Source organism: Pelobates fuscus, chromosome 12 (assembly GCF_036172605.1).
Source record: "Pelobates fuscus isolate aPelFus1 chromosome 12, aPelFus1.pri, whole genome shotgun sequence".
In the NCBI taxonomy this organism is placed as follows: Eukaryota; Metazoa; Chordata; class Amphibia; order Anura; family Pelobatidae; genus Pelobates; species Pelobates fuscus.
Window position 1 is genome coordinate 65,757,540 of NC_086328.1, and position 14,269 is coordinate 65,771,808.

Genomic DNA, 14,269 nt, shown 5'->3' on the forward strand with positions numbered 1-14,269 from the left:
TTGGGCGTGGGGCCGTACCTCTGTGTTGAGGTGGGGTGGGGATGAATGGCCTCGTGGGATAGGATTTCCTAATAGGGTGAGCTAAGGCATTGGCCTAGACCCTGTAGCCAGTTCGATTGTATACTAAAGGGTATAATGTGTGGACTGGAGTGGTGTGTGGATACTAACCTTGACTGGTCGCAAATGGTATCTGGAACCTTTTGGTAGTTTAAATGTAGTGAGTCTTGCCTTCTTGTTGTCCTCGAGGAAAAATCCTGGGGATTTAAGACAGATGTTGATGTATTTATGCGTATCGTGGAGGCGTATGATTTGTATTGTGTTAGGGGCGCCACGTGTGATCTTGCGTTGAGGGATCTGGAAGGTTTATGGTGTGTGAATGGGATGATTTAGATATTTTAGAGAAGGCTGAATGAGGCCTTGGGTTGGACAATGGACGTATTTGGGAAGGGCGTAAGTACCTGAAGGTATGGCTGAGTACCGGGTCAGGATTTGGTGTTATTCCAGAGCCTGAAGGCCGTATGACCGTATGTCTGGGTAGAAGAAAATAAAGAGTTAACGTACCATGGGCGTAAGCCTTTGAAAAAGTAGTAATGAAACAATGAGACCACGTGAGGTTTTGTATGAACAGTTGTAAGTAGAAATAGTGAACTATACCTTGGTTAGACGTACAGAAATTTTGTTTAGACGTAGTAGGTTTTAACAGTGTTGAACCGGTGGAAGCCTAGGTTAATACTGGAGCTTAAGGATTAACCGAAGAAAATTTTCATAGTTAACAACAGATATGATGGTATGTAATCAAACTTAATAGTTTAAATGAATGGTTTTTTTTGGCTTAGACCATGATGACTCAAGTGATGAAATACCATACCTGTTCCTGTAATGAAAGACCTTGAAACTAACAACTTTAGCTCAGAAAGCGAGAAACCGAAGCACTCTGTAAAGTCAAAAATATGTGGTGGCGTGATTATATGAGAAATGCTTAGTACAGGTGTTTAATGTACCGGGTGTTATGTTTAGGCAAAGTATTTATTTGTATATGTGACGTATGGCAGTGTTTAAAAAATGATGTAGTGTTATAAGTTAAATATATGTATATAAATATATGTATAGAACCGTATGTTAATAATAGCAGTGGATGTTTTTAGTTTACTAAAAAAAAAATATATAGCTGGTTAACATTGATAGAAAATCAAAAGGCTGGTATTTAAACAGGTTAAATATAACACCAAACGTATGAGTAGGCATCAAATAGTAACCAAACAGGGAATATACATAAAAGCAGGTAGAATTTGTGTAAAATAGGTCTAAGTGCATACTGTAGCCTATTTCAATAAGATATAACCGAATATGTGTTAGAGCATAGTGTTCGTACTTAAAACATATGAAATATAGTGGTCCTGGGTGACCGAACGGAATAAGAGAATACCGGTAATAATATTATGTATATACTTCAAAGATAATTCGGTAAATAACGTACGAATATGTAAACGAGGTGAAAAAGTGCTGGGCGTTCGTCTGTTTATGTGCGAACTCTGAATTCGTTTAAACGAGCATGTAATAGTACGAGTAAGTTTAGAGGGAGCCTACCCCCACGTTTTTAGGCCCGAACGGCGGGAAATAGCGGGACGCTATTTCATTCGCCTAACTCACGTGTACGTGCCGGTCTCGTGACCGGAAGCCGGGTACCTCGACCGGAAAACTGATTGGAGGCCTCGAACGGACGGAGGACTGTTTCTGGACGTCTGTCTGCTGGCAACAGGAAAAAATTCTGTCAGGAAGCTGGACCGGAATAGCTGAACGGCAGAGGTGAGTCGGGGCTGGGAGTTTAAGTAGGGGACTTACTCCTCCCACAAATTCAGGCCTCCACAAGTTCAGGCCTTTTAACATATATATATATATATACACATACATACACATACACATATATATAAATTTAACATATAACAGGTGATAAATATATTCAACCATGTCAGGTGCATTCTGTGCCAAAGTATATTGCCATAGATCTCTTAAAAGATTTTAGATTGAATGAAGATTTGACTCTGTCCCTGAAGTTATTCTATAATTGTGTGAGGGGCAAAAGAGGCCGTATAGGAAGTAAAAGGGAAATAAGTCGGTTGAGGTGTGCCGGAACCGACGTCGTGGGAGGCCTGTAATAAAAGAGGGCAAAAAATTGTGTACCTGTCAGAAACAAAAAAACAATCAACAAAACCTAAAAGCCAAGCTGTATGGTAAATGCCAAGCGAGGAAATAGTTGCCCAGCACTTTAACCTGCACTCTTAATTGTGCCAGGGGAAGTAAGGTATGTTAAACGTGTTGGCACCCTAGACTGCATGAATAGGTAAAATAATGCTGCAAGGCGGACGTGGTGGCTGGGGGAAAGTATGTGAGACCCAAGAAACTGTGGAAACAGGGATAGCGGCTCAACAACTAGATTGATCCAAAAGAAGGCGAAAAACCCAGTTTGAAGCGCTGCCAATTTGCAACAAGCTGGGAAAATTCCTTCTTGACCCCATAAAGGCAGTCAGATATTCCTTGGATCAAGCAGTTATGTGAAAATCTGTAAATTAGAAATTTCCTGGAACCTGAAACGCCTCGAGTATGCGAATAGTCTGATAAGAGGACATGAAACTGCGTATGAATGGTAAACCTGTACAACATGTGGAGTTGTGAACCGGATAGGAAGCGTTGATGCAAGTTAGAGGTGGCAAAAGAAGCAAAAACCAAAATGCAGACAACATAGCTACAGAAACAGTATCAGTATGCGCGAAGAAGGAGCCTCAAAGGGGAAGAAGGCCCGAACACATGAACCGCGAGCATTGGAAGAAGAGCCAGACGTGAAAGATGACGACCACGAGCTAACCAGGCCGGCTGCCCGTGGCCAGGCCCCCGAAAGGTGCAGGAAGTCCGGATTGGAACCAGCCAAAGTGGCAGACGCCAGTTACCCCAAACTGCCATCCGACACCGCCCCATAGATGACAGCAGCGAAGCCAACCAGGAGGCGAAACGGACAAGAACGAACTCATGGGCCCACCCAGCAACAGCGTTAACCGTGGAGTGCGGACTGAGAGTTCAAAACGGGAACTCGCGAGAACCGCAGCGAAGCAAAGAAGGGCCCAGGACCCGAAAAAAGGTAGGAGTAGCCGAAGCACCACAGCGTGATGGGTACCAGACCAAGCCAGAGAGCCCGGGCGGACAATGAACACGCCAATGCCTATCAGCAGAGTCCTGCAAGAAAAAAAGATGAATAGGCAGTGCATAAGCGACCCAGTGTGTGTGTGTGTGGGAATGTGTATGTGTGCTGGCATACTAGCTAAAGCCAAAAGGCGAAGCAATTAAAACTAGGTTTGGTGACAGGTGAGGCCCTGCTAGATGCCAAGTGGTGTGAGAGGCTCTATCTATGAGTTGGCGCAAGGGGATAACGTGGCCACTGAACGTTGTGGCAGGGGGTTGGCCTCTCGGTCACAGGTAGACATAAGATAGAATGGGAGAGACAGGTGAGGCCCTCCCTATGCCACAATGCGAGGCAACTAACTATGATTTGGCCCGAGGGGCGTAGTACCTCCGAGTATGAGGATGGGTGTTGGGCTTGCGGGACCACTAACCAAAGGCGAAGAAGCCAGGGGGGGGGGAAATACAAACTAGTGGACCCTAGAACCCTGAAAACCAGCCACAGCTAACTAAGAGGGGAGGGAAGGTAGTGTGAGAGAAAACGGATGTGCTGAACGAGTATCGAAAACGTGAGGGTGAACGAGGAAATACTGCACGGCCGACCGTAACCGAAAGCAGAGTAAGCATGTCAGAGTCCAGGCGGACAGGCTGTAAGGAGCGAGCTCGGCGGTAGGCAACAGAAACCGTGGTGGTGTAAACCCCACGGGGGTCATGAGACCCAGTGCGAGCGTGTATGTGTGTGATCGTGCGCGGGAGTGCTGGCATACTAGCTAAGCCAAAACAATAAAAAAAACTAGGTTTAGTGACAGGTGAGGCCCTGCTAGATGCCAAGCAGCGTGAGAGGCTCTATCTATGCGTTGGCGCGAGGGGATATCGTGGCCACAGAAACGTTGTGGCGGGGTGTCGGCCTCTCGGTGACAGTTAAACATAAGATAGAATGGGAGTGACAGGTGAGGCCCTCCCTATGCCACAATGCGAGGCGACTAACTATGATTTGGCCCGAGGGGCGTAGTACCTCCGAGTATGAGGATGGGTGTTGGCCTCGCGGGACCACTAACCAAAGGCGAAGAAGCAAGGGGGAAATTACCACTATTGGACACCTAGGGGGCCCTGACAGCCAGCAACAGCTAACTAAGAGGGGAGGGTAATGAGTGAGAGGGGAAAATTTGTGTGAAATGAAAAGAAAAAAAAGGGGGGGGGCGGGGTACGAGGGAGAATCGTAGGGCTGACCGTAACTGGAGGGCAGAGTGAGCCCGTCGGAGACCAGGTGGTCAGGCCGTAGGAGTACACAAGGAAAATAGGGAAAGAAAGCGCATGCGTGAGTATAGCCCACAGGTCTATGTTCCCGGTAACAAAAACATAACGCTGCTTCTGGAAAATAACTCAGCACGGTTATGGCTGGCAGATGTGGCCCAGCCAAGCAAAGAAACGAAAGCCTGAAGTTAAACGCAGGACAGACCTCGTGAGGAGACCGAAACTACTCGTTAGCAGCAACCAAGTAGCTCCCTCTACATAATAGCACATAAAAGAAAAACGTAACGAAAATCCAGCTAAATGTTTCTGGGATGTTCTAGGGCAAGGTGTAACCCAGGAACCATGAACAAGTAGGCAATGGGTCTGCTGAGTTCTCCTTCGTAAAATAAATTTAAGTAGAGAAAAAATAAAAAAAATAAAAAAAAATTTATGTATTCAGAACCTGAGCAGTTATGACCTATTATAATGGTCCCTACCTTCCTCCCGAAACTGCACCCAAACACAAACTGTGGCCACATGGATGCAAGTATTAGATTTGGTTAGAGTCTGACTGTGCGTTCCATAGAGTGGTAAGTACACTGCTCAGACTGTTACTCTGAATGTGAATGTCATCCTACTTTCTGTCAGAGATGAATTGACTCTCACCCTTCACTGACAGGACAGACACACCCCACGTTTCCAACTAGTCCTGGCAGATAAACACTGGCTTCTCATCACCAGTCCTTGGGACATCTAAGCTCCCCTGACCTTGTAGAACCAAGACTTGGAAAAAGGACTACTTTGCACTGGCTGCTCCATGAGTGACTCCTGCAGACAGACTCTGAACTCACCTGCTGGGTGCTCTCAGGCTGTGAAATTAGAAGAACTGCAGTACTGGGAGCAAGAGACAGTCCTGCAAGCATCTCCTCCTACACTGGTATAGTAACATACCCCTATATTCCTCCCTTAGCTGTACTTGGTTTACACTTTTATTTTTTTATGAACGGCTGTACTGGAGACAGACCTTTGCTGCTGGACTTGGATAACCTAACACCCAAATACAGAAAAGGCTTCACCTCTGTAATCTCCCTCTCCCCCTGTGACACAAACCTGCATGGATCTTCTCTTGGACAGAAACATTGATCCGCCAGCCGGAAAGAGAAACACGCAGCAAGCCGCGGAGGTGAGCAGTGCCGTAGCAGAGCCGATCCCCCCCCCCCCCGCACACAGTCACGGCCGAGGCATACCACGCGAGACATCTCTACCTGCCCACAAGACCAGGGCAAGCAGGATGCCCGCGGAGGCAATTAAACCTGCACCGGACGGCAAGAGAGGTAGCCGAGCCTCAGGAGGACTGCGGGCAAAAAGAGCAGCCGGGAAACCGCAGGCCAGGCGACGGAGCCACGAGGACCAGGTAAGGGGGAAGTAAGGACAGACGGAAATGGCGACATGCGAGTCGCTAAGAAAAAAAAAACGTACGGGACGGAGGAAGGTGAGTAGGGGGGTTTAAATAGGTACCATGCCTCTCCCACAACTACAGGCCAAGCCTTTACATTTGCGGTTCTCTGTAGGAAAAGGAGGATCGAGCCACTTTATTTTTGTATTGTGGTATGCTAAACATTGTGCTAGTACTGAATTGGAGGTTTTAGGAGGTGGGAACAGCGGGGGGAAAATTCTATTCAAGTAGGGTGGGAGCTTCCCAGAAATGCTCTTATGCACAAGGCTGGAAAGATGAAGAGTGCATCTGAATTCTAGCACTAGCCAGTTTAGCCCTTTTAAAATGTCACAATGGTGGGTAAAGTAATTGCATTCTAGTACAAAGCGGCAGAACGCATTATATAATGTATTAAGTTTATTAAGGTGGGTTTGCGATGCAGGTGCATAAAAGACATCGACTGGCATTAGCATTTGTTGCACCATCTGTTCCCTTACTGTAAGGCTTAGGCAGGATTTGTTTCTGTACAGGGCACCTAGTTTTGGGTAAAGTTTTGAAGAGATTTTTTTCAATGTGAAGGCCAAAGGATAGATTGGGGTCTAGCAACATACCTAGATATTTAATAGAACAGACAGTGTGCTATTTGAATTTGTTCTGATACATAGTTGTTGATTTTGTAATTTACTTAATTTAGGTACAGTTTCAAAGATCCTTGTAACTGTTTTGTCTGTGTTTAGGAAGAGTTTGTTATCCGCTATGCACTTTTCTACCTCTGTGAATTGGTTTTGGAGCACAGCCTCAAGCTGCGGTAGATTGGGTTTACTAGCGTAGATTACAGTGTCGTCTGCATACATGTGTACAGTTGACGATTTCCAGACGTTCATCATTCATAAATAATGTGAATAGCAGAGGGTCGAGTATGGAGCCTTGAGGAACACCACACATGACTGAAGAGGGAGGGAGGCACTATCAGAAATGGCCACATATTGCAATCGGTCAGAGACAAAAGATCGAAACCAGGTTAGCGGAATATCACCAATGCCTGAGTTTTTACGTTTTTGCAAAAGAATGCCATGGTCTACTGTGTCAAAGGCCTTGGCAAAATCAAGGAAAATAGCTCCAGTTAGGTCTCCTTGTTCCATGCCAATTTGGATGTCATTGCAATCTTTTAAGAGGGCAGTCGAAGTTGAATGATTTGGACGAAAGCCTGATTGATCAGGGGTCAGATAATTTGATTGTTAATAATATTCACATAGTTGTGTGTGGATGCAATTTTTACAGTACTGGGAGAAATGATATCGGGCAATAGTTAGATACCAAAGTCACCACTTTTATGGATAGGTACTACTTTTGCAGTTTTCCAAAGCTTGGGTATGTATTCTGACACCATGGAGCACTACGGAATTTCATGCGCTATATAAATAATAAAATAATAATAATATTTGATAAGGGTAGTGAAAAATTTAGCAATTGCTGGCGCACTGAGCTTCAGCAACATTGCTGGGATATTATCTGGTCCACACTTTTTTTTTTTTTTTCATTTTTCAATTATGAGGATGTTTATTAATTAATGTATATACTTGGGCTCTCTGCCTGCATTACAAAGACAGGTAGAGAGCTGGTGTGGCTGGGATCAAGCAATACGCACAGACTCAACAGCACATATTAACACAGTGTGAGAGCACAATACCCTGAGCATGGAGATCCTGGCAGTAGGTGCTCTGAGGCTGTACTGTTGAGGGAAGAAGGTTGCATTCTCTCTCCTACATGTGTATATCTTTGTCTCAGAGTATGCATCTGCCTGTGTGTGTCTGCATGTGTGTCAGCGTGTCTCTAACCATTCTTCCTTTAGAGAAGCAGAAGTTTGCCTTTGTTAGTATGAGGCATTGAAAATCCCACTCACATTTGGGGGGCCTTCCTTTACCCACTTCATATAAGTAAGAAAGGGAGAGAGCGAGGTGTAATTAATATGAGGCAATTTTTTTACTGGTTTTGAGGGATCCTGAAGACCTCATTCATTACCTCTGTGAGCTGGTTAAGAGTGTGCTGATTCTGGCTCCTACCTGTTTATTTCAGTTTGGTAATCACAATTTTTTTTTTCTACTGGCAGTGTGTGGTTTATATTTAAATAGCTGTAATAATTTAAGTAAATTTCCCCCCAAAATTGTATAAACTACACAATTAAGATAAAATATCTTTAAGGACACGTTTAATTTCTTCATTTATTTTCCCACAGATATAAATGAGTGCAGCATGCAAGGAGTGTGCCAAAATGGTGATTGTTTAAACACACATGGTAGCTTCCGATGTGCGTGTAAACATGGATACATCTTCATCTCCTCACAGATGCACTGCGCACGTAAGTTGAAATATAATGAGATCCACATCTTGTATTTTACATTGACAATTTCCTTTTATGTGTGTAATGCAGTTAGACAGAGTGAGCCTATTGCCCATGGGGAGAATTTGTTTGTGACACATGTTGTCTTAAATCATGTTTGTTCAATGCCAAGGGAATGGCAAATCTTATCTAAAGATAATTTTCATGCCATATGCAAACTGTAGACTGAAGAACCTCTTATCTATATCTACTGGATATAAGTTCCTAAAGTTAGTGTGATAGTGAGATATGCAAATTATGTGCGACAATACATTTTGAATTTGCATCAATTAGGGAGTTTTATCATGTTACCCCTCACCACAACCCAAGACGTCAATTCCAGAACCAGAACAGCTTGTTGAGTAAGTGGTTGGTTTCTGATTATTGTTCATTTTGTATCACAACTCATGAATACTTCATAAAGCTTTGTTTAAAGCAGCACTTCATCTGGGAGGCTACTCAGTCATGTGCTAACTGGTTTAAGGCCTTGTGCCTTCAGGGCACCTACAAAATGGGTCTTGTAACCTGGTTGCATTGGCACTTGAGCTCACTGGGAGCAGGTGGGACTCTATAACTATACATCACCGCCTGGGAGAAGGTTGTGGGAAATTAAGCACACTTTATGTAACCTTATTTTTTCCATAATTAGTGGCTAATTTAGCCATTTAACCTCAGTATGACATATGTTGTTAAAGGAACACTCTAGCGTTAGGAATACAAGTATGTATGTATTCCTAACGCTATAGAGCTACAGAGCCCTAGTCACCGTTTAGGTTACTAGGGCCCCATTCCGCAGCAAATAAATGGTTAACTGTTTATTTGCTTACCTTAATCCAGCGCCGGGCTCCCTTGGCACCCAGCGCCCGTTCCGCAGCGAATAAATGATTAATTAACTATTTATTTGCTTAGCTTAATCCAGCGCCAGACTCCCTCGGCACTCTCCTCCTCCATTGATGCCAGCTTCCGAGTGGAGCCGAATGCGCATGCGCGGCCAGCGGCGCTCGCTTTCAAACCTGCCCATAGGATAGCATTACTCAATGCTTTACTATGGGGATCTTTTTTGACACTGGACTCCGTGAGGACGTCCAGCATCAAATAAGTGCGATTTACTCAGTGTAAATCGTGGAAGCGGCCTCTAGTGGCTGCCTTGGATTTTTCAGCTTGTTCTGCTATTTTTCGTGTGATTGAAAATACAGTGCAATACCGGCGTGTATGGAGAGAGACAGGGATAGGAAACTACATCATATCCCTGCTTCTCTCTGACTGAATCCGCAGGGGAGCAACACAGAGTGCAGCCAGCAGCCTACAGATTAGGTAAGTGAGGCATGGGGTGGCAGAGATAGCCTATAGATCAGGGTAGTGAGGCATGGGGGGGGGGGGCAGAGATAGCCTATAGATCAGGGTAGTGAGGCATGGGGGGGGCAGAGATAGCCTACAGATCAGGGTAGTGAGGCATGGGGGGGGGGCAGAGAGAGCCTACAGATCAGGGTAGTGAGGCATGGGGGGGGGGCAGAGAGAGCCTACAGATCAGGGTAGTGAGGCATGGGGGGGGGGCAGAGAGAGCCTACAGATCAGGGTAGTGAGGCATGGGGGGGGGGCAGAGAGAGCCTACAGATCAGGGTAGTGAGGCATGGGGGGGGGCAGAGAGAGCCTACAGATCAGGGTAGTGAGGCATGGGGGGGGGGCAGAGAGAGCCTACAGATCAAGGTAGTGAGGCATGGGGGGTGGGGCAGAGATAGCCTACAGATCAAGGTAGTGAGGCATGGGGGGTGGGGCAGAGATAGCCTACAGATCAAGGTAGTGAGGCATGGGGGGTGGGGCAGAGATAGCCTACAGATCAGGGTAGTGAGGCATGGGGGGGGGGGCAGAGAGAGCCTACAGATCAGGGTAGTGAGGCATGGGGGGGGGGCAGAGAGAGCCTACAGATCAGGGTAGTGAGGCATGGGGGGGGGCAGAGAGAGCCTACAGATCAGGGTAGTGAGGCATGGGGGGGGGGCAGAGATAGCCTACAGATCAGGGTAGTGAGGCATGGGGGGGGGGCAGAGATAGCCTACAGATCAGGGTAGTGAGGCATGGGGGGGGGGCAGAGATAGCCTACAGATCAAGGTAGTGAGGCATGGGGGGTGGGGCAGAGATAGCCTACAGATCAAGGTAGTGAGGCATGGGGGGTGGGGCAGAGATAGCCTACAGATCAAGGTAGTGAGGCATGGGGGGTGGGGCAGAGATAGCCTACAGATCAAGGTAGTGAGGCATGGGGGGTGGGGCAGAGATAGCCTACAGATCAGGGTAGTGAGGCATGGGGGGTGGGGCAGAGATAGCCTACAGATCAAGGTAGTGAGGCATGGGGGGTGGGGCAGAGATAGCCTACAGATCAAGGTAGTGAGGCATGGGGGGTGGGGCAGAGATAGCCTACAGATCAAGGTAGTGAGGCATGGGGGGTGGGGCAGAGATAGCCTACAGATCAAGGTAGTGAGGCATGGGGGGTGGGGCAGAGATAGCCTACAGATCAAGGTAGTGAGGCATGGGGGGTGGGGCAGAGATAGCCTACAGATCAAGGTAGTGAGGCATGGGGGGTGGGGCAGAGATAGCCTACAGATCAGGGTAGTGAGGCATGGGGGGTGGGGCAGAGATAGCCTACAGATCAGGGTAGTGAGGCATGGGGGGTGGGGCAGAGATAGCCTACAGATCAGGGTAGTGAGGCATGGGGGGTGGGGCAGAGATAGCCTACAGATCAGGGTAGTGAGGCATGGGGGGTGGGGCAGAGATAGCCTACAGATCAGGGTAGTGAGGCATGGGGGGTGGGGCAGAGATAGCCTACAGATCAGGGTAGTGAGGCATGGGGGGTGGGGCAGAGATAGCCTACAGATCAGGGTAGTGAGGCATGGGGGGTGGGGCAGAGATAGCCTACAGATCAGGGTAGTGAGGCATGGGGGGTGGGGCAGAGATAGCCTACAGATCAGGGTAGTGAGGCATGGGGGGTGGGGCAGAGATAGCCTACAGATCAGGGTAGTGAGGCATGGGGGTGGGGCAGAGATAGCCTACAGATCAGGGTAGTGAGGCATGGGGGGAGGCAGCCTACAGGAAGGGTCAGCAAGGAGCAGGAACAGAAATGAGCAGGAAGGGTCAGAAAAGAGCAGGAAGAGTCAGCAAGGAGCAGGAAGGGTCAGCAAGGAGAATGAAGGATCAGCAAGGAGCAGGAAGGGTCAGCAAGGAGCAGGAAGGGGCAGGAACGGTCAGCAAGGAGCTGGAAAGGGCAGCAAGAAGCAGGATGGGACAGAAGGAGCATAAAGGTAAAGTAGGAGAAGGAACAGAAAGGAGCAGGAAGGGACATCAAGGAGCAGAAAGGGTCAGCAAGGGGCTGGAAGGGGCAGAAGGAGCACAAACATAAAGTAGAAGAAGGGGCAGCAAGGAGCAGGAAGGGGCAGAAGGAGCACAAAGATAGAGTAGGAGAAGAAGTAGAAAAGGGAAGCAAGGAGCACAAAGGGACAGCAAGGAGCACAAAGGTAAAGTATGAGAAGGAGCAGAAAGGGTCTGCAAGGAGCAGAAAGGGAAAGGAGCAGAAGGATGCAAAATAAGCAGAAAGTAGCAGAACGGTAAAGGGGCAGAAGAAGCCTAGGAGGAGAGAAGACAGTGTCAGAAGAAAAAGACTATGACTGTGTCAAATGAAGGAGAAGAAAAAGGAGATTGGATCAGGAAGGACAAGTGAAGTGAACTCTCCACTTTATTCTGGACACCACATCATAAGGCGTACATGGGCCTGGCATCTCCCCAGGTAAAAAAAAATATCAGTGTTAATGTGTTCACTTTTATTTACTGAGTGTCAAGAAGGACAGAGTGGGTAGGGGTGTCACTGATTGGCTAGAGCGGTCAGCTGGCACTCTAAGCCAATCAGTAGCTCCCCATTCATAAAAAAGTTAAACATTTTTATGAATTGGGAACTAACAATTGACTTAGAGCGTCAACTGACCACTCTAGCCAATCTGCAGCACCCATGCCTGACGTCAATCTGCACTTCCTGACACTCCGTTTCAGAAGCCGAATAACACTGAGCTGAAAGAAGCCTTTGGGGTTAAACCATTTGAGAGCGGTTTAACCCCTTAACCCCTTAAGGACCAAACTTCTGGAATAAAAGGGAATCATGACATGTCACACACGTCATGTGTCCTTAAGGGGTTAAAGGAAAGAGCACCCAGGGGTTTCCTGGCATCATAGCATTTTCATTCAGATGAAGTTGTTATGGTGACCAGAATGTTCCTTTAACTTGCTTGAAAGGACACTATAGTGTCACCATAGTTGTGAAATCGCTATTCACCCTGGCTTTATGTGATAATGACTATGCCCCTTCCCTTTCACGACACTGTCAAAAAGGGGCCAAGCATGGATGTCATTACAATTATGCACCCCTCTGGAAAAATTCCTGTGGACGCCCATGCCTACAGTGTAAACATAGAAGTTTCTCTGAATCTGCTATGTTTTCAACTGCAGGGTTAAAACTAGTGGGACCTGGCACCCAGACCACTTCATCCAGCTGAAGTGGCCTGGGTGCCTATAGTGGTCCTTTAAAGGGAAACTCCAGTGCCAGGAAAACGATCCGTTTTCCTGGCACTGGAGGGTCCCTCTCCCTCCCACCCCCCAATCCCCAGTTGCTGAAGGGGTGAAAACCCCTTCAGTGACTTACCAGGGGCAGCGACAGGTCCCACGTCGCTGCTTCCTCCTCCCCCGCCGCTCCTCCTTCTACTTACGTCGGCCGGTGGGCGAGACTGATCTCGCCCGCCGGCCGAGGAGACCTAATGCGCATGCGCGGCAATGCAGCGCATGCACATTAGCGCACCCCATAGGAAAGCATTGAAAATGAATTTCAATGCTTCCCTATGGGGAATAGAGCGACGCTGGAGGTCCTCACACAGCGTGAGGACGTCCAGCGACGCTCTAGCACAGAAAACCTGTGCTATGAAGCAGGAAGTCCCTCTAGTGGCTGTCTAATAGACAGCCACTAGGGGAGGACTTAACCCTGCAAGGTAATTATTGCAGTTTATAAAAAACTGCAATAATTACACTTGCAGGGTTAAGGGTAGTGGGAGTTGGCACCCAGACCACTCCAATGAGCCGAAGTGGTCTGGGTGCCTGGAGTGTCCCTTTAAAGCGGCACTGTCATGCCGAACTTACCTTTCCTCAATCTCTTCCTCTTCTCCCCCTCTCTCAGGATCTGTTATTCTTTTCTTCCATTCTTCTTTAGTTTTCTTTAAAATCATAAGACAAAGTAGGGACTCTGTCTTATGGAGGATTCCTCCGCTTGACCAGCTCTGACCAGCGGAGGAGCAAAGTGTGCTTCATTTCCGCTGGTCAGAGCAATTTTCCCATGATCCCTAGCTTTCCTCCCAGTTCCCACAATGCTTCCTGTCAGTATTGCCGAAAGTCCTGTCACTTAGACAGAACGCTGGCAAAACTGCCGAATTGCATCCTAACAGAATGAGAAGAGTTTCTCCATTGGTGTTAGGATGCAATTCGGTACTTTGTTCGGATCGGAATTTCATTCTAATGAATGAAACTCCGATCCTATTCATTGCTGTGGCTGCATCTTGCAGCCGCTTAGTAGATAACTCCCTAATTCCCACGGTATCAGGGAGCTATCTACTAAAAGGCTGAAAGACCTGAATTGGTCTTGAAGCCAAATGTACTAATACTAAGTAAAGATTACTTAGTATTAGTAAATAATATGCCCCTACTCGCTATACCGCGAGTAGGGGCATGTCTAGTAAGCATTGAGCAGCCTGTGGCTGCTCACTGTAAAAAAAAACAAAAAAACACCTAATAACCCCCCCCCCTGCGCGGGGGTTAAAGATGGGGGGGACCTACTGTCCTCCCCCCTGGCCCCCACCCCTGCGCGGTGGGTGGGGGCCCTAATAAAATAATAAGGGGGGGGACCTACTGTCCTCCCCCCCTGGCCCCCACCCCTGCGCTGTGGGTGGGGGCCCTAATAAAATAACAAGGGGGGGGACCTACTGTCCTCCCCCCCTGGCCCCCACCCCTGCGCTGTGGGTGGGGGCCCT

The 14,269-nt window shown here is 47.6% G+C and overlaps 1 protein-coding gene across 1 annotated transcript in view; it reads left to right on the plus strand.

Moving 5' to 3' along the window:
- Window positions 1-14,269, plus strand: part of LTBP3 (latent transforming growth factor beta binding protein 3) — a 275,491-nt gene that overhangs the window by 127,285 nt on the left and 133,937 nt on the right. Inside the window, exon 6 of the mRNA XM_063437804.1 lies at window positions 8,076-8,198. Coding sequence (XP_063293874.1) covers window positions 8,076-8,198 — 123 coding nt within the window. The remainder of the gene's footprint in view (window positions 1-8,075; window positions 8,199-14,269) is intronic.